Source organism: Plecotus auritus (assembly GCF_963455305.1).
Source record: "Plecotus auritus genome assembly, chromosome: 1".
Taxonomy (NCBI): domain Eukaryota; kingdom Metazoa; phylum Chordata; class Mammalia; order Chiroptera; family Vespertilionidae; genus Plecotus; species Plecotus auritus.
Window position 1 is genome coordinate 45,439,290 of NC_137770.1, and position 20,436 is coordinate 45,459,725.

The 20,436-nt window shown below is 43.4% G+C and overlaps 1 protein-coding gene across 1 annotated transcript in view; it reads left to right on the top strand.

The window, feature by feature from the left end:
* Positions 1–826: 826 nt before the first annotated feature.
* The window catches only part of PYGL (glycogen phosphorylase L), a 47,326-nt gene continuing 27,716 nt past the window's right edge, over positions 827–20,436 (top strand). The window contains exons 1-4 of the mRNA XM_080639992.1: positions 827–1,857; positions 7,929–8,030; positions 10,728–10,806; positions 13,269–13,372. Coding sequence (XP_080496118.1) covers positions 1,615–1,857; positions 7,929–8,030; positions 10,728–10,806; positions 13,269–13,372 — 528 coding nt within the window. The 5' untranslated portion in view covers positions 827–1,614. The remainder of the gene's footprint in view (positions 1,858–7,928; positions 8,031–10,727; positions 10,807–13,268; positions 13,373–20,436) is intronic.

A 20,436-nucleotide genomic window follows, 5' to 3' on the forward strand; every position in this document is an offset into this window, starting at 1 on the left:
CCCCAAACATGACCACCAGGACTAGTATCTTTCAGATCAGTCATTTTGATGCAGTTGCACTCACTCAGCGCATTTCTGTCCTCATCTGATGGCCACACCTTCTTCCCCGTGTCTCCTATAAATGCTTTCCCCTGCAGGTCATCAGTGTTGCAGGTATTGCATGAGGCCCAAATCAGTCTCAGTTCTGCCCCAAAGGCCTAGGATCTAAACCCCTGAAGCTTGGGGTACAAGAGGTTGGATATTTTACCAGACCTATGTGATCTGAATTTTCATTTTTATGGTGAGGGTTGCATTGAGCCTGATTAAATAATCCTGCCCCCCTCCCCCCCCCCCCCAGCAATACCACTACCAATGCATCAACTCAATACCATCATCAGCTTTGGTTTATTATTACATGTAAAGTCCATTCGTCAGTTCCACTAAGATTTTTTTTAATTCAATTCTGACAATGGACTCTTTCTAAAATAATAGATGAATGCTACTTGAAAAAGAAGAGGCCTCTGACATTCTAAAATACCATGTGTTTTCCTTTTCCAAGGTTTTGGGGGCGGGAGGGGGGAGAAGGGTAGGAGAAAGAAAGAAAGAACAACCCACATGTACAAATAAAGCCTGTATTTGTGAACGGGGCAAAGATCAGCCTGTACTGCGGGTTAACACAGACTGCTTTGTTTCATGTAAACAAGGTAACTGGCTCAGTGAGTTACCCCTTCATTTTCCACACACACACATTCTCTCCCCCCTCCACCCCCTTTCCCCTCAAAAGTCGTTCAAGCTAAAAGCGCCTGCCTCCCAATCACCCCGAAGTCCAGCTCAGAACTTCTGACTCTCCCGACACTGTCCCTACAGGAGGGCGCTTTGGACAAGGCAAACAGGGGTCTGAGGAGCCAAGAAACCCGAATCTCTGAGTCTCAAAAAATAAATGAAAGGAAAGGAGGCGCCAGGGAATTCCCTCTGAGGTCTGGGATCCAAGATGGGGCAATGCCAAGGCCTGACAAGGTTGGTGGGACAACTGAAGTAAAAGCGCACTGACCCTCCAACATCCCTTCCGATGCTTATGGTATCCCCTTCCAGGTGAGAAATAATGGCAGTAATAATGGCTCAGCAAACAAACATCTGGACAACCCAAGTGTGCCAGCAGCGTGCTCTCACACACAGACATCCTCCTTGTGCCCAAAGCCCAGAGCGGGGAGGCAGGACAGATGCGCTCCCAGACCCCGCAGGTCCCGAAAAGAGCCGCTGAGTGGCTACGTGACTCTCCGAAGGTCTCCCTTTCAGCAGCCCAGAGGGCTCCTCCCGGTCCTGGGCCCCTCAGCCCCCAGCCCCGCCCCATCCGGGCTCGTGGGACGCGCCTCTGGCCAGCAGGGGGCCCCCCAAACGCGCGCCCGCACCCGGGCCCCTGAGTCCGGGAAGGGGCCTGGCCGGCCCTCGCCACCCCTGCCCCGTACTACTGCGGCCTGGAGCGGGGGCGGGGGCGGTGCCGTGCCAGGGGCGGACCCCGAACTTTCTTCCGACTCAAAAGCAGCGGCAGCGAAACAGGAGAGCCTCCTCCACCCGTGTCCTGCCGCCGGGCTCCTCCGGCCGCACGTCCCTCTCGCTGCGCCGCCCGCCGCCGCCATGGCCAAGCCCCTGACCGACCAGGAGAAGCGGCGGCAGATCAGCATCCGCGGCATCGTGGGCGTGGAGAACGTGGCCGAGCTGAAGAAGGGCTTCAACCGGCACCTGCACTTCACGCTGGTCAAGGACCGCAATGTGGCCACCCCCCGCGACTACTTCTTCGCGCTGGCGCACACGGTGCGCGACCACCTGGTGGGGCGCTGGATCCGCACGCAGCAGTACTACTACGAGAAGTGCCCCAAGGTACCTCCCACAGCCCCGGGAGGAGCCCCCGCGGTGACCCTCCCGAGTCTTCCCCCGAAGTCCGGGGAGAGGTGTCTGGGCGGTGGGTGGGCCGCCCTGGGAACAGTGTGGCGCTGGACCAGCCCCCATTCACGCCACCCACCAGCCCCACCCAGAGCTGCCCGCCCCTGGGGACCGCCTGGGGAACGCACGCGCAGGCCTCCCCCGCCTGACCACTATTTCACAAACAAAAGTTGGAGCATTTACCCTCCACATTTGATCCAGAGGTAGCGGGCGCCTCCTGTGAGTGCCAAGCACAGCTGTAGGCCCCTGGCTGTAGGCCCTGAAGAAAACGCACAAAGCCCTGCCTGGGGAAACAAATCTATAGAGTTCCCCAAATGGTAATAGGCGCTGGGGGGCGGGGCGGGGGGGGCGGAGGAGTTGGAGGAGCCTCACTGCCCGTAGAGCCTTTGGAGCATGCCTGGCGTCAGGGGCTTTTCCTAGGAACTGCCTGCGTGTGGTGGGCAGAGCTCTGCCCGCCCCCTCCCCTCCCTTCCTCTCCCCTCCCGTCTTCTCCTTGGTTCAAAGCAGTAGGGTGTGGCGCTGCCGGACTTCTTGATTCATGCAGCACGGAAGCCTTCGCCCAGGGTATGCTCTGAACTTTAAGACCTACCCTGGGAACTGCTGAAGAAGGGCTGTTCACAGACCACCCCTGTCCACTGGGCAGGGCTGGATGGAGGGTTACTTAGGGTGTTGGGGGCGCACAAAGGGACACTGTCTCCCCCTGGCCAATCTGGGAAGTGGGTCGGGAGGCTTGAGGAGGACAGCAGGGAGAGGGGTTGTGTTGTGCAGAGGGAGGGTGAGAGAGCAGCTCTGGCTGCTGTAGTGAGGTGGGTGTGAGTCAGTGTTGGGAGAAGAAACTGGAAAAGCTGGTAGGAGGCATATTGGAAAAGGTGAATCGCTGATATAGCTTGAAGGCAGTGAGAAACACATTAGGAATTTTTTAATATGTAAAAAGCATGAAAAAGAAAAGGCTAGTCCATAATCACAGTGCCCAAAACAACCGTGAGGAAAAGAGAGGAAGTTTTCATAATAAGAAAGGGCAATGGTAACAAAACTTTCAAATGGAAAGTAACTCTTCCTCATTCCAGAGGCCTAGGGCTCTATCCCAGAGTAGCAATTGCTAAAAATATATCCTTAGAAAAGACTTTGTGTGTAAATATATTTACTGTATCTTTTCTTTTTCCATGAGGGGACTGCCCCCTAGCATTGGTCATTTTTTTTTTAAGTTTTTAAACTGGAAAGTGAGATGATGAGCCATATTTAAGATCTCAAACCCTCCCCCCACCCCCAACAACACACATACCACCCAATCTCCCTCCCCACACACACTCTTCTGTAGCATTTAGCACCAAGCATCTGGCCTTGTATGTTTCTCTTCTAGTGGCTTGTCTTGTACTTTATAGTTGTCCTCATTCTCTAGGTAGTTTTTTCACTGGGCTCTCCTTCCCTACCTGAGTGTAGGTATACGCCAGGTATTCTGATAGTGGTACCCTGGGGATACAACAGGGAACAAGAGGCATTCCACACGTTAGCGAAGTGTCTACCGTGACTGGGGTTCACCTAAAGAGGAGGTCCCTGCCCCCAGAGCATGGACTAGAGAGCCAGTGTGTGTCCAAGCTCCTCTCCCACCTGCCCTGCTCTCTAGCAACTGTGCAGGTGAATCCCAAATCTGGGTCTGTAGTCTTAACCCTTTTTTCAAACTTCATTCCTACACTTCTAAGTGCTTGGTGTACATTCCCAGATCACTGTTTCCTCAAACTCAACTCATTACCCCTCCCAGCCCTACCCCATCTTCTGTGTTTCTCATTTTAATGGCATTGCCATCCTGACCATTACCCAGACACAAAACTTTAGTGTCACCTTTGACTTCCTCCTGTATTCCGCATTCAACAGGTTGCCAAATGCTGTCAATTTATGTAAGTTCTGTTGAAATTACTCTCTTGAAGTCTCCCTTCTCTGCCTAATGGAGGCCCTGGCTACTGGTCTATGAAATCGACTTCTGAGTGGCTGGCTTGCTTCTCAGAAGTGGTAAAACTGGCAGCGTGCAGCTGAAGATGGCTAGCAGATACATTTTTCCTGGCCATTAAGACATCTTTACATAATTTAATTGTCAGTGCCTTTGGGCAGGACTTGTACACTCCAGTTCTTGGCCCAGTGCTCCTCATTGTTTTATGTGACCTCCATTACACAGCTATTTCCTCTGCCTGGCTCCTGGAGGTATCTGAGTTGGCAGTTGCAGCTCATTCTATGCATTGTAGTTCAATTAAGCTTACAAAAGCAATACATCTTGCCCTTTGCTCAGGTATCATTGGCTCCCGTTGCCTGACACAGTCCTTAATCAAGCATTTAAAGCCTTCTGGGTCCAGGTGAACCTGTCCTTCACATCTCACCTCGCACTCCCCTGCTGGACTTACCTTGTTCTCCCATCAAACCAATGTGCTGTCCCATCCATGCCCTGTTCTCCCCACTTCTGGGCCTCTGCCCCCCTGCACCCTTCGCTTGGAATGCCCTTCTTGCCAGTGTCTCTACGCTGAACTCTTGCCTCTCCTGCAAATCTCCGTTTTGTTGCCACCTGTTCCATATGTCTTCCCACAAGTACCCAAGTCCTCTAATTAATGCTGGGAATAAACTTTAAATTATTTTTAAAATATTGGTTATTGTTAAATAGCTCTTCTTTATTTTATCTTTGCTTGCTTTTTGAAAATGTCCACTTTTTCTAAAATATACATAATTATTAGTGATAGTAGTGTATACATATAATTTCTAAGGTATATTGGAGATGCTGTATATTTTACTAGCAGGAGTATGAGATAAATGTTTAAGAGGATGGGTAAGATCTATTTTTCAAGGTCTTACATATCCCCAAATATAAAGTGAAGTCCCTCCAAAAATTATTTTTATTAGAAAATCACCTTAAGTACCTGTCTTTGCTAAGTCTGTTATATAATGAAGTCTCTAAATTATTTTAAGCAGCAACTTTTTTTTTTTTACAAAGACCTTAAAATGTCTTAAGTCCATGCTAATTTGGAATCATTAAAAGGGAGACAAATAAATTTAACAAATATAGACATTATTTTGGGGGGCATAACTTAACAACTGCAAGTGTGGGATATATATATACTGTATTTGTAAGCAAGCTTTTTATAGATCACTAAAACAGTAAAAAGCAGTACATAGTGCTTATATTATGGAGATCATGAAAAAGTAGACAAAGATGAAGAAAAAGAAGCTGCTCTGATGTTATGAAAATGGGTATTTGTGGCTTGAAATACTCTTTCCTGTGACACAGCCAGTGGCCTCGTGTACAAGGGCATCAGCCATGGGGTGAGTGGTGCCATGCACCCCTTTGGCATATGTCTGCCTTGGAAAGATACCTTTTCCCAACTCACACAAAGGCACCCAATAGACTAATGAGCGCCCTGATGACAGTGTTATAGATATTCAAACAACTTGGGTAAAAATAATGATGATGTGCTCTGGAAAATAGTGTTAGATGACCCACTAAATATGGAAGACTTAGAATTCAGTTGTTACATAAAATAAAAGTGGGAGAAAGTGAAATTTCTAAATTGACATTTTCATATAATATTTTAAATGAGTTAAATGTTATAATAGGCATTCATTATATAAAGTATTTATATATTTTTTATATTTTGGGGTTGACCAAATACTTTTCTTTTTGGTTCTTTTTATTGAGAAATGGGGGGGAGTTCCTAAAATTGTAGATGACTATATATGGATGCATTTACAGATTTCTATTGTTTTGTGTTTGGTGGGGGGGAAAAGAGGAACCTGATTTGGAGAAAAAGGTATTGTAAAGGGGGATGATGAAGTTACTCATGGATCTCTTTCTTAAAAGAGAATTAGTAAACGGCACCTGTATTTTAAAGGGGTTAGGCAAGTCTAACCTTTGTACCTTTCACTCCGCTCTGATAGTGTTTGCCTGGCGTTTACTATGTTAAAGCAGTTTCTAAGTTTATGGAGAAATTTCCCATTTCATGAAGAACAAACACCAATAATACTTAGCTGACAGGGGAGATACCGTGATCACAGACGTGGTTTTCCCAGGGCGAAGCTTATCCATTACACTCTGGATGTGCGGACCCCTGTGATTTCCCCAAATGTGGGAAACTGTGTTTGGTGCTCTCCCTGCAAAAAAATAATAATAAACGCCAATAAATGTGGGGTAGTCCTTTGTTATTGCCAGTTCCTGGCTTTCTAAAATAATTTAATTCTAAAATAATTAATTGTAATATTATTTACAGTAATCAGTCAAGGAGGAATACTTTCTAGCCATCAGGTATATACGGAAGAAGTTAATCTTTGTATTTCTTGGATGACTTGAGATAGTCACAGCCAACCCTACCTGACTCTAAATATTTTATAAATGAGTGATGGGCTATGGCAGTCTGACTTCTGTTTGCCCAAAACATATGCTTAATTTATGAGGCTTATGAACAGAATGGGTGGGGGGGAGGAGACACAAAACATTGAATCTAATTAGTTGGATGAGTTTATTTTTTTCTCCCTGAGGGTAAAAGATACTGAACTACTTTACCAAAAATAGGATATAAAATGGTTTTCCCAAAGCCAATTGTCAGTAATGCTTTTATTTAGCCCTTTATACATCTACTAATCGCCCGGTGCACAAAATTTGTGCACTGGGAGGGGGGAGGGTGTCCCTCAGCCCAGCCTGCACCCTCTCAATCTGGGACCCCTCAAAGGATGTCCTACTGCCAGTTTACAGGGATCAAGCCTAAACTGGCAGTCGGACATCCCTCTCACAATCAGGGACTACTGGCTCCTAACCACTCACCTGCCTGCCTGCCTGATTGCCCCTAACCACTCTGCCTGCCAGCCTGCTCACCCCCAACTGCCCCTGCTGCCGGCCTGCTCCCCCCAAATGCCCCTGCCAGCCTGATCACCCCCAACTGCCCCCCCCTGCTGGCCTGCTCGCCCCCACCTGCCCTCCCCACTGGCCTGCTTGCTCCCAACTGCCCCCTGCTGGCCTGCTCACCCCAAACTCCCCCCCGCACTGTCCTGATCACCCCCAACTGACCCCCACTGATGGCCTGCTTGCCTCTAACTGCCCCCCCCCCCCTTGCTGGCCTGATCACCCACAACTGCCATCCGATCCTGGCCTGAACACCCATAGCTGCCCTCCCCTCTTGGCCTCTAACCACCTCTACCTTGGCCCCACCACCATGGATTTGTCCAGAAGAACGCCTGGAAGGTCTCCTGGAAGGTCTCCCAGTCTAATTAGCATACCCTTTTATTAGTACAGATAGAGGCCTGGTGCATGGGTTGGGGCTGGCTGGTTTGCCCTCAAGGGTGTCCTGGATCAGGGTGGGGGTTCCCTTGGGGTGTGGGGCAGCCTGGGTGAGGGGCTGATGGCTGTTTGCAGGCTGGCCACACCCCCCAGGGGAGACTCTTACTCCATGGGGGCTTGGCCAGCCTGGGTAAGGAGCTGAGGGTCGTTTTCAGGCTGGCCACACCCCCTTCAGCACAGTAACGTGGCCGAGCTGAAGAAGGGCTTCAACCGGCACCTGCACTTCATGTGGCCAGCCTGGGTGAGGGGCTGATGGCTGTTTGCAGGCTGGCCAAGCCCACCAGCAGGGACCCTCCCCCCATGGGGGTGTGGCCAGCCTGGGTAAGGGACTGAGGGCCGTTTTCAGGCTGGCCACGCCCTCTGGCAACCCAGGCCCCAGCCACTCCTTCAGCGGCAGCCAGGGTGGGCTTGGCTTCTTTCGTTGCCAGGGGCAACCCAAGCCTCCTGCTTGCTCCAGCTCCATAACTGCTGCCATCTTTGTTTGGTTAATTTGCATACTCACTCCTGATTGGCTGGTGGGCATAGCGGAGGGATGGTCAATTTGCATGTTTCTCTTTTATTAGTGTAGCTAGGAGTTTCTTTTGAACCTGTGTCAAAGTAGTCCTGCCTGTTTGTTTTTTACTTTCGACCTTGTGTGTTTATGTTGACCAGTAAGGTTGGACTCATAAAGTTAATGTAACCTCTCTTTTCTTTGTTTCAGAGGGTTTATTACCTCTCTTTGGAATTTTACATGGGCCGAACATTACAGAACACCATGATCAACCTCGGGTTGCAAAATGCCTGTGACGAGGCCATTTACCAGGTACATTCTCTCTCTTTAAATTTTAATTCAGGAACCTTGGGGATGTAGTACCCTGCCTCCCCGCCGGCCCCGAAAAAAGGTGAAAATTGCTTCTACAGACATTGCTGTTACAAACCATTAGAAATGTAAACGACTGATGATCTCTGATTTAAGAGAAACAAAGTTAGAGAACTAGTTTTGCCTAATGAGAATTTACTTTTGCAGTCATACTGACAGCATTCAACATCTGAACAAGTCTTTTAAAAGTGTGTGAACCTCTGCTGTCAGAATCACAAGCTTTATTTTAGGCTCCTATCTGCTTTCAAAAAATGATCAAAGTGTGACTGTTATTTGTATATCAAGGCAATATGTAAAAATAATAAGCTTTTAAAATTCCATCATCACACTTTCCCTGTTGCTAAATGACATGTAAAATGTACTTCCCCCTGAAATGAGGAGCCTGAAGTCTTAAACCTAATAATCTAATTTATTTTTATGAGCATATTTAACTGTTTCTCTCCTAAACTTCAGGGATCTCCATACCAAAAACAAATAGCCCTTCACCTTATAAGTGAGGCTGGAAAGAGGAATGGGTATTTGCAAAGACGCGTTCACGGGTTGTCCCCTCCTGTGGTCAGCTACTTGTCACTGAAGGCTGGTTTCCTTCACCTGCGTTAGGTAGAGTATTTCCTGTGAAAGAACCATGGTAGCTCCCTCCACTTCTCTTTTCTTGCCTTCCCCTGATACCAGCTGAAAACAATATACCTCCCATGGCCTAGCATATAACCGGGTGGGATGAGTGACCCATCTCTGTTTGCTCAAGATTTATGTCCTACTTGAGCCTTACATTTTTAGAATTTAAAAAATCCTGGATGTTAGCCTTAACAGTTGACTTGCACAATGACCCCAGTAAACTCTAGTCACACCAGGGAGCAAATTTGAAAGTCCTTTCAACAGCGAACAGAAACAAAGCCATTTTGGAACACTTAGAAGACTGACTGACTAAGACATGTGTGTGACAAAGCAAATTTTGGTATAAGGGTAGGTGGGGATCCAAGTACATGGCCATGGAAACTAGGACATCAGTTTAAAGCAGGGGTCCTCAAACTTTTTAAACAGGGGGCCAGTTCACTGTCCCTCAGACAGTTGGAGGGCCGGACTATAGTTTAAAAAAAAAACTATGAACAAATTCCTATGTGCTCTGGGGGCCCGGGACGAGTCGGCTGCTAAGCAGGACAGGCAGCAGCACCCGGCGGGCCAGATAAATGTCCTCAGTGGGCCGCATGTGGCCCGTGGGCCGTAGTTTGAGGACCCCTGATTTAAAGCATGGTTGCTTCTTCTGCATATGCTTTCAAAGTGTGTAAATTATGTTTCCATTTTAAATAACATCTCATTTCATGGATTGCCTCATTTTCAGATAAGAATGCAGTTATTTCACAACAGACCATCATTAGCTAAGCATGGGCTGAATTATTATCTAGTCAACATAGGACAGGACGTTTATTTTACCTGCCATCAAATTCCTCACAGTAAGATGAGCAAAGTGGTCTCCAAGGCTACTGGATTCTGACTTGAGTCCACAGTGGTGCCAGTGGCCTCTGGCTGTGCAGCTCCCAGGGAACTGACTGGCAATCAATTTGCATCAGTCCCCAAGGTCACAAATGCCTCTAAGCCTCCCACAGCCTTTGATCCAATCTAGAGATAAGTAGAGGATTTTAGCCCCATCCATCCAGACCAGCGATTTTCAACTGGTGTGCTGCAAGAATTTTTAAAACATGCAATACCTGGTTATTTAGTCAGGGGCATTGACCTCTTTTTCCCTTAGATTATCAAATTAAAAAATGATGACAGCCAACACAACAATAGCCATAGGGTATGAATGAATCAAAATTATACCTATTTTTTTGTTAGATCAGCAAAAAATACATTTTTTCTTTGGTGTGCTAAAGAATTTTAGTCGCTAGTTTATGTGTGACATGAGATGAAAACGGTTAAAAATTGCTGAGCAAGAGCTGAAGGTTTCCTTGACTACTGTCTGGCTCCAGGTCTCAGGGACAGTGACTCACCAACTGGTTTTGGGTTAACAACCATTGACCCTACTGAGTAAATATGTTGTGGTCTTGAAAAGATGAACTTTACTCCACCCTGGAAAGTCTGACCTCATACCTGTTGATAATATTTAAAATCCTTCAGCCCAGTTAGTGTCAGCTTGGTACTGGACTATTTCTTAAGTTTTAACCTGACTGCACAAAAAAAGAATCTTAAGAAATTATAATAGGTTAACATTTATTGAGAAATATCTGCCCAGGAATAATCTAAATGGTTTGTTTGTATGATTTCATTTAATTCACAACAACCCTAAATGTGGTACATACTGTCATCTAATGAGGACTTAACTTTTAAAAAAGAGAAGTGAGGCCTAGAGAGATTGAGTAGCTTGTCCAGGGTCACCTTGCTAAGAAGTAACAGAGTCAGAAATGGACACTGAGAGCCCACACGTCTCTACAGGCCGCTGCTATGCCATCTCGTACACTTTGCATTTGCAGTCACCAGCATCTGCAGTGGGCATGGATGCCAGAGTACGCTGCACGGAAGCTGACACCATTGAGTACCCAGACAAACCTGCACACCTGACCCAGAGCTTTAGAAAATGATTGTTCTCTCTGCAATGGCCTGCATTTGTACCCACATCCAGTGATGTTTTCCTTTCATCACCAGCTTGGATTGGATATAGAGGAGTTAGAAGAAATCGAAGAAGATGCTGGGCTTGGCAATGGCGGTCTTGGGAGGCTTGCTGGTAAGTGACATGGTTAGTGTGTCTTTGTGTCTGGCCAGTTGATGCCTTCTCCAATGCCATGCATGACCACCAAACAGGCTTCCTAGGAGAAGTGCAGGGTGTGACCTGGTTACAGATGTACTAGTATTTGTTTTTCAGTTTGCACTGTGGTTAGTTGATCAGTTCTATATAAGCAGCAGAGAAGGGAACTTGAACAAAAGAGATATTGCTTAAAACCCTTGGAGACATTGTTTAAAACCTTAAGGTTAACCAGATCCTTACTGTGTACTTAAGGGTTTCCAAAGTGGCCCCTTTACTCTGCGGTTATGTTCACAGCTATCAATTCACATACTTGAGTGGTATGACCTAAGTTGTTGAACCATTGTATTGTTGTCTTATACACCTGTCAGTTTGCTTTTTGATTGACTAGTAGGTAAAGATACACTTGTAGTATTGGTATGAGTTAGTTACTTAAAATTTTTTATATGGATGCAATTTGAGTTCTTTGCTTTATTCAGGAAATAGTTTTTCAACAAATAAAGTACATTTGCAACTCCATTAAGGTAAAAATATATATCCCTGTGACCAAGCAATTGTACTTCCTGATATCTGCTGTAAAAAAAAATCAGGTGCACAAGGAAACATGTGAAAAAAATTGTTATAGCATTGTTTGTAAGAGCAAACTACTAGCAATAAGCCAGTGTCCATCAATAGGAAAATAGGTAAATAAGTAGTGGAACAGTTCATATTATAGAATAATATACAGCAACCAGAAATAAATAAAACTGATGCATATGTAATGCTCTGGATAGACCTCTGGGGATGGGGAGGGAATCAATTTGCATTAAAAGGTATACAGCATGCTACTATTTATGTTTTTAAAAACTAATTTGTTCTGTGAGTATATATGTATATAAATCCATAGAAAAGTCTGAAATTTGAAATGGTAAACTGCTCCTTATAATCCTCCTTAGAGAGGAGGGGAGATTTGGGGGTCGGGATCATAGTGGATGCTAGTCCTATCTGTAACATTTTAATTTTTTACAAGGAGGATATATTAGTATATTACTTGTGAAACTTAAATTTAATAATAAAAGTATACCACCACACATGTATCAAATTATTCTCTATGAAAAATAAATATCTATTGATTCTCCTATTTGAGAAATGATTCCCAAAATCTCTTCATTTTACACAAACATCCAAATCCTATTAAATTAATCCCTCATGTTATACCTGGACACCAGCTAGATCCCTCCCCAGCATGCTGATTGGCTGCTCTGGATCAGGTGCTCTGTCATCAATGCTTTTGATGGCAAGTGACCAAAAAAAACTACTAAAAAAAGTGGTTCAGCCAACAAGGCCATGTGTTATCACAGAACAAGAAGTCCGGAGGTTGGGCCATTCCAAGTTAGTTTATTCAGTAGTGTAGTTCTGTCAGGATTCTGGGTTTCTGTGGTGCTTTTGGCTTTCCCCCATGGAAAAACAAACAAAAATAACGATGTCAGCAGCAAGGAAAATCATTCAGTGCACCCAGAAGACTTCCTGGTACCTCTCATTGGGTTGAATGTCATTGCACAGTCATACCAAAACCAATAGAAGGAACTAGAATTACTGTGATTGGCTTAGAGCAGGGGTGGGCAAACTTTTTGACTCGAGGGCCACAATGGGTTCTTAAACTGGACCGGAGGGCCAGAACAAAAGCATGGATGGAGTGTTTGTGTGAACTAATATAAATTCAAAGTAAAGGAGCGGAGGGGAGAGCAAGAGAACCCCCCGCTCTTTCGGCTCTGCGGGCCAGATAGAACAGCCAAATGGGCCGGATCCGGCCCGCAGGCCGTAGTTTGCCCATGGCTGGCTTAGAGGCTTAGACTAGACCAGTGGTCGTCAAACTGCGGCTCGTGAGCCACGGTTTGCCGCTCTGTTGACTAATGAGTTTGCCGACCACTGGACTAGACAAGCAAGATTCACTTCTAGCCCAGCCTCCCTGTAACATCTAAATAACATCGGAATTCCATTAGCCAGAAAGAGGGTCTGCCACTCAGTCAGGTGGCCACAGGCAAACTATGCTCTCCTAGGGCTGTCTTTTCAAGCAGGGAGCTATGGAGATGGCTTTCCTTAGAAAGCACAGTATGAGAGACAGACACATAATGGACATATCTCATGCAGGCCGGCTTCCTGTTCTCAAATGAAATGCCAACGAGTACACACTGGTTATTTCTAAATGGCGAGCTAATAAATGATGCTTGTTTTCTTTATACATTTTTATATTTTCTAAATTTTCTATAATATTCATTTTAAAATTTTAAAAATGTTACTTAAAAAAGTAATCCTCATTATGCAATAGTCTCTGTGCTTTTTAAAATACAAATGTGGTTTCTCATAGAAAAATATTTTGTGGCTGTCATGTCTTTTAGTGAAAGACCTGCAGATGTAACTAACCTCGGTGTCTCCGCCTTTTGCTTGTGTTTTGATTGATGTAGCCTGCTTCTTGGATTCCATGGCAACCCTGGGACTTGCAGCCTACGGATATGGCATTCGATACGAATATGGGATCTTCAATCAGAAGATACGAGATGGATGGCAGGTATGCAAGCCATCTTTTTAAAAATTTTCCTTAAAATACATCTTCATAGTGTTCTAGATGATTTATAATTTCCAGACATTTACCATGGAACTTCACTAATTTCCCTTGCGTTTGGTTGACATCAGTGAATACTGTCATTCTCCCTCCTTGGGGATGTAAGTTCCCTAAGAGCAGAGAGCCTGCTAGTATCATTCACCGCCAGACCCTTTGCATCGTATGTGGTGTCTGGATCACGAGGGCTCTGAAAATATTTATCACTGACTCTCTGGGTGTGGGCCACCTCCAACGTGTGACGTTCATTCTCTGCAGCATCCACAATGGAGGGGCACGTCTTTTGACTTATGATCTCTCCCAATAACCTTTCATGGTAGGACACATGTTGCCATTTTATAGGTGAGAAAACTGAGGCTCTGAATAAATGGAGTTACCTCAGATCACACCGCTGGAAAACATGGGTCTGCCCCTAGGTTTCCAGGTCCAGTGTCAGTATTCTGTTCTCCACTCAGTCTTGTTCTCCTTAACATGCCTATTCACAAGATATATAAGCTCAGGATTCTAATCCTATTAATAAAAGCCTGTATGGCCCTCACGCAGTAACAAGCGATCACCAGGAGGCTGTGTGCGCATCGTGTGCACGCTGGTGAGCGGGGGCTTGACACTGCATGCATGGCGTGGAGGCGGGTCCCGCGGCTCCGGCCTACCTCTTTGGGGCAATTCATCGAGGAGCCCTGGATGGGTGGGCAGGGCCTACCTCTTTGGGGCGATTGATCGCGGGATTCCCGCACTGTGAGAGGGCACAGGCCAGGCTGGGGGAACCCCCCCTCCAGTGCACAAATTTCGTGCACTGGGCCTATAGTGTTTTAATAAGATGAAAGCAGGTAATCTTGTTAGCTGTTTTATCAAATAAATGTGGCACATATTCAATATGTATCATTATAGGACTCTGTAGATTTGCACAAACAGTAACCAAGCCATACAAATGACTCTAGTTTACTTTTATTTATTTATTTTTTATTTTTTCATTAATTTTTACTGAATTTATTGGGGTGACATTGGTTAATAAAATTATATATGCTTCAAGTGTACAATTCTATAACATATCATCTGTATATTGTGTTCACCATCCAAAGACAAGTTGCCTTCCATCACCATTTATCCCCCCCTTAACCCTCTTCTGCCTCCCCACCCCCTTTCCCTTTTGCAATCATTATACTGTTTTCTGTGTCTATGAGGGTTTTTTTAAAATTAATCCCTTTACCTTTTTCTTTTCTTTTTTTTTTTCATTTTTAAAAATTCTTATTTATTTATTATATTGATTGGGGTGACATTGGTCAACATGAACATACAGGTTTCAGGTGTAAGTTTCTATGTTGCAAGATCTGTATATTGCACTGTGTGCCCACCACCCAAAGTCCAATCTTCTCCTGTCACCTTATATTAGGACCCCCTTCTCCCCCATCCCCTTTCCCCTGGCAACCACCGCACTGCTGTTTGTGTTCACCAGTTTCAGTTTTATATCCCACATATGAGTGAAATCATATGGTTCTTAGCTTTTTCTGACTGACTTATTTCACTTAGAATACTGTTCTCAAGATCCATCCATGTTGTTGGCACTATTTCTTCCTTTCCTATGACTGAGTAGTGTTCCATTGTGTATATGTACCGCATCTTCTTGATCTAGTCCTCTATAACTCTTGGTTGTTTCCATATTTTGGCCACCATGAATAATGCTGAATGAACATAGGGGCACATATATCATTGCAAATACATGATTTTGAGTTTTTTGGGGTATACACCCAGGAGAGGGATTGCTGGGTCATATGGTAGCTCAATTCTTAATTTTTTGAGGAATTGCCAGACTGCTTTCCATAATTGTTGTGTCAGCAGTGAGTGAAGGTTCCCTTTTTTCCACAACCTCTCCAACACTTGTTATTGCTTGTCTTGTTGATAATGGCCACTCTAACGGGTGTAAGGTGGTAACTCAATGTAGTTTTAATTTGCACTTCCCTAATTGCCAGTGAGGTGGAACATCTTTTCATATATCTATCTTCTTGTGAGAAGTGTATTTTTAGGCCCACTTCTTTGTTGGGTTGTTTGTTTGTTTGGTATTGAGTTTTATGAGTCCTTTATTTTTTTTTTCAAATTTTTATTAAGGTATTATATGTGTACATATCTTACCATTGCCCCCCACCCCCACCCCACTCCCATACATGCCCTCACCCCCCAATGTTTTGCATCCGTTGGTTACTCTTATATGCATGCATACAAGTCCTTCAGTTGATCTCTTATTTCCCCCACCTCTCCCTAACCTTACCGCTGTAATTTGACAGTCTGTTTGATGCTTTACTGCCTCTGTAACTATCTTTTTGTTCATCAGTTTATAACGTTTTTCATTATCCCCAAATGAGTGGGATCATGTGGTATTTTTCTTTCATTGACTGGCTTATTTCACTTAGCATAATGTTCTCTAATTCCATCCAGGTGCCTACAAATGGTAGTAATTCCTTCTTTTTAATGGCAGCATAGTATTCCATTGTGTAGATGTACCATAGTTTTCTGATCCAGTCATCTGCTGATGGGCACCTAGGCTGTTTCCAAATCTTAGCTATTGTAAATTGTGCTGCTATGAACATAGGGGTGCATATATCCTTTCTGATTGGTGTTTCTGGTTTCTTAGGATATATTCCTAGGAGTGGGATTACTGGGTCAAATGGGAGTTCCATTTTCAGTTTTTTGAGGAAACTCCATACTGTTCTCCACAGTGGCTGCACCAGTCTGCATTCCCACCAGCAGTGCACGAGGGTTCCTTTTTCTCTGCATCGTCGCCAACACTTGTCGTTTGTTGATTTGTTGATGATTGCCATTCTGACAGGTGTGAGATGGTATCGCATTGTCGTTTTGATTTGCATCTCACGGATAATTAGTGACTTTGAGCATGTTTTCATGTGTCTCTTGGCCTTCCTTCTGTCTTCTTTCGAAAAGATTCTATTTAGGTCCGTTGCTCATTTTTTTATTGGATCCTTTATCTTCCTTTTATTAAGTTGTATAAGCTGCCTGTAGATGTTGGAAATTAAACCTTTATCAGTGATACCATTTGCAAATATGTTCTCCCATACAGTGGGGTTTCTTGTTGTTTTGTTGATGGTTTCTTTTGCTGTGCAAAAGCTTTTTATTTTGATGTAGTCCCATTTGTTTATTTTCTCTTTGGCTTCCATTGCCCTAGGGGCAGTATCACTGAAAAAGTTCTTTTGGCATATGTCTGAGATTTTGCTGCCTGTGGATTCCTCTAGTATTTTTATGGTTTCCCGTCTTATATTTAAGTCCTGTATCCATTTTGAGTTTATTTTTGTGTATGGTGTAAGTTGGTGATCTAGTTTCATTTTTTTGCATGTATCTGTCCAATTTCCCCCACACCATTTATTGAAGAGACTGTCTTGACTCCATTGTATGCTCATGCCTCCTTTGTCAAATATTAATTGCGCATATTGGTTTGGGTTGATATCTGGATTCTCTATTCTATTCCATTGATCTATATGTCTGTTCTTGTGCCAGTACCAGGCTGTTTTGAGGACAGTGGCTTTATAATACAGCTTGAAATCTGGTATTGAGATCCCTCCTACTTTATTCTTCTTTCTCAGGATTGCTGTGGCTATTCGGGGTCTTTTTTTATTCCAGATGAATTTTTGGAGAGTTCTTTCTAGGTCTGTGAAATATGCTGTTGGTATTTTAATGGGGAGTGCATTGAATCTATAGATTGCTTTGGGTAGTGTGGACATTTTGATGATGTTGATTCTACCAATCCATGAACATGGTATGTTCTTCCATCTGTTTACATCTTCCTCTATCTCTTTTTTCAGTGTCCTGTAGTTTTCCGCATATAGATCTTTTACCTCCTTGGTTAGGTTTATTCCTAAGTATCTTAATATTTTTGGTGCGATGGAAAATGGGATTGCTTTTTTAGTCTCTCTTTCTGTAAGTTCACTGTTGGTGTATAGAAATGCCATAGATTTCTTGGCGTTAATTTTGTATCCTGCTACATTGCCGAATTCATTTATTAAGTCTGTTAGTTTTTTGATGGAATCTTTCGGGTTTTTTATGTACAATATCATGTCATCTGCAAATAAGGACAGCTTTACTTCTTCTTTTCCAATTTGGATGCCTTTTATTTCTTCTTCTTGTCTAATTGCAATGGCTAATAATTCCAGTACTATGTCAAACAGGAGTGGTGAGAGTGGGCATCCTTGTCTTGTTCCTGTTCTTAGGGGAAATGGTTTTAGTTTTTGCCCATTGAGTATGATGTTAGCTGTGGGTTTATCATATATAGCTTTTATTATGTTGAGGTATGATCCCTCTATTCCCACCTTGTTGAGAGTTTTTATCAAGAAAGGGTGTTGGATTTTGTGAAATGCTTTTTCTGCATCAATTGATATGACTATGTGATTTTTATCTTTCAATTTGTTTATGTGATGTATCACATTTATTGATTTTCGGATATTGTACCATCCTTGCATTCCTGGGATAAACCCTACTTGGTCATGGTGTATGATCTTTCTGATGTACTGCTGGATCCGATTTGCTAGAATTTTGTTGAGGATTTTGGCATCTACATTCATGAGGGATATTGGCCTGTAATTCTCCTTCATTGTGTTGTCTTTATCTGGTTTTGGTATTAGGGTGATGCTGGCTTCATAGAAAGAGCTTGGAAGTGTTCCTTCCTCTTGAATTTTTTGGAATAGTCTGAGGAGGATAGGTTTTAGTTCTTCCTTGAATGTTTGGTAAAACTCTCCTGTGAAGCCGTCTGGCCCCGGGCTTTTGTTTGCCGGAAGCTCTTTGATGACTGCTTCAATTTCTTCCATAGTTACTGGCATATTGAGCTGTTTAGATTCTTCTTGATTGAGTTTTGGAAGGTTATATTTTTCTAGGAATGTGTCCATTTCCTCCAGGTTGTCCAGTTTGTTAGAATAGAGTTGTTCGTAGTATTTTTTAACAATCCTTTGTATTTCGGCGGGATCTGTTGTTATTTCACCTCTTTCATTTCTGATTTTGTTTATTTGGGTCCTCTCTCTTTGCTTCTTGGTGAGCCTGGCTAGAGGTTCATCAATCTTGTTTATCCTTTCAAAGAACCAGCTCTTGGTTTTGTTGATCTTTTGTATTGTTTCTTTGGTCTCTATGTCGTTTATCTCCGCTCTGATCTTTATTATTTCCTTCCTTCTGCTTACACTGGGCTTTTCTTGTTGCTCTTTTTCTAACTCTTTGAGTTGTTGGGTTAGGTAATTTATTACCATTGTTTCTTGTTTTTTGCAGTAGGCTTGTAGAGCTATGAACTTCCCTCTCAAGACTGCTTTCGCTGTGTCCCATAGATTTTGGATTGTAGTGTTTTCATTGTCATTTGTTGCCATGATGTTTTTTATTTCTTCTTTGATCTCTCTGGTAACCCAGTCATGGTTTAATAGCATGCTGTTTAGCCTCCATGTGTTTGATTTCTTTGGGTTGTTTTTATTGTAGTTGATTTCCAGTTTTATGCCACTGTGGTCTGAGAAGATGCTTGATATGATTTCTATCTTCTTGAATTTGAAGAGACTTTGCCTATGTCCCAACATATGGTCTATCTTTGAAAATGACCCATGTGCACTTGAGAAGAATGTATATTCTGTGGCTTTGGGGTGAAATGTTCTGAAGATGTCAATTAATTCCATCTGGTCTAGTGAGTCATTTAGGATTGATGTTTCTTTGCTGATTTTTTGTTTAGAGGATTTGTCCAATGGTGATAGTGGGGTATTAAAATCTCCTACTATGATTGTATTGCTGTCAATCTCTCCCTTGATATCCTCCAGGAGTTTTTTTATGTATTTGGGTGCTCCTGTATTGGGTGCATATATGTTTACCAGAGTTATTTCTTCTTGTTGGATTGCTCCCTTTAGTATTATGAAGTGGCCTTCCTTATCTCTTGTTATGTCCTTCAGTTTGAGATCTAATTTGTCAGATATAAGTATTGCTACCCCAGCTTTTTTTTTTCAGTTCCATTTGCCTGAAAAACCTTTTTCCATCCCTTCACCCTCAGTCTGTGTGCGTCTTTTTTTCTGAGGTGGGTTTCTTGTAGACAGCAGATATATGGGTCATGTTTTCTTATCCAATCCATTACCCTATGTCTTTTGATTGGGGCATTTAATCCATTTACATTTAAAGTTATTATTGATAGGTACTTATTTGTCGCCATTCCTATTCTTTACACCTGTGTTCCTTCTTCGCTTCCTATTTCTTTTTTTTTTTTTTTACAGCAGACCCTTTAGCATTTCTTGCATTGCTGGTTTGGTGGTAATAAATTCCCTTAGTCCTTTTTTGTCTGTGAAGCTCCTGATTTCACCTTCAATTTTGATTGATAGCCTTGCTGGGTACAGTATTCTTGGATTCAGACCCTTCCTTTGCATGACTTTGTATATTTCATTCCATTCCCTTCTGGCCTGATGAGTTTCTGTTGAGAAATCAGTTGCTAGTCTGATGGGGGTTCCTTTGTATGTAACTTTCTGTCTCTCTCTTGCCGCTTTTAAGATTCTTACTTTGTCGTTGGTGTTTGCCAATTTAATTATAATGTGCCTTGGTGTCAGTCTTTTGGGGTTCATTTTGCTTGGGACTCTGTGAGCTTCTTGGATTTGTGTGGGTTTTTTCTTCTCTATATCAGGGAAATTTTCTGTCATTATTTCTTCAAAGAGGTTTTCTATTCCTTGCTCAGCTTCCTTTCCTTCTGGAACCCCTATTATGCGGATGTTGTTTTGTTTCGTGTTGTCCCAAAGTTCCCTTAGGCTCTCCTCCTGCCTTTTAATTTTTTTTTCTAGAAGTTGCTCTTCTTGGGTATTTTTTCCCATCTTGTCTTCTAGCTCACTGATGCGGTCCTCTGCTTCTTCTAGTCTACTCTTGATGCTTTCTATTGAGTTCTTTACAGCAGCGATGTCATTTTTCATTTCTTCTTGGTTCTTCTTCATTTCCTCTTGGTTCTTGCTCATATTGTCGAATTTGTCTTCCATTCTTTTCAGCCACCTTATGACCATTTCTCTGAATTCTTTTTC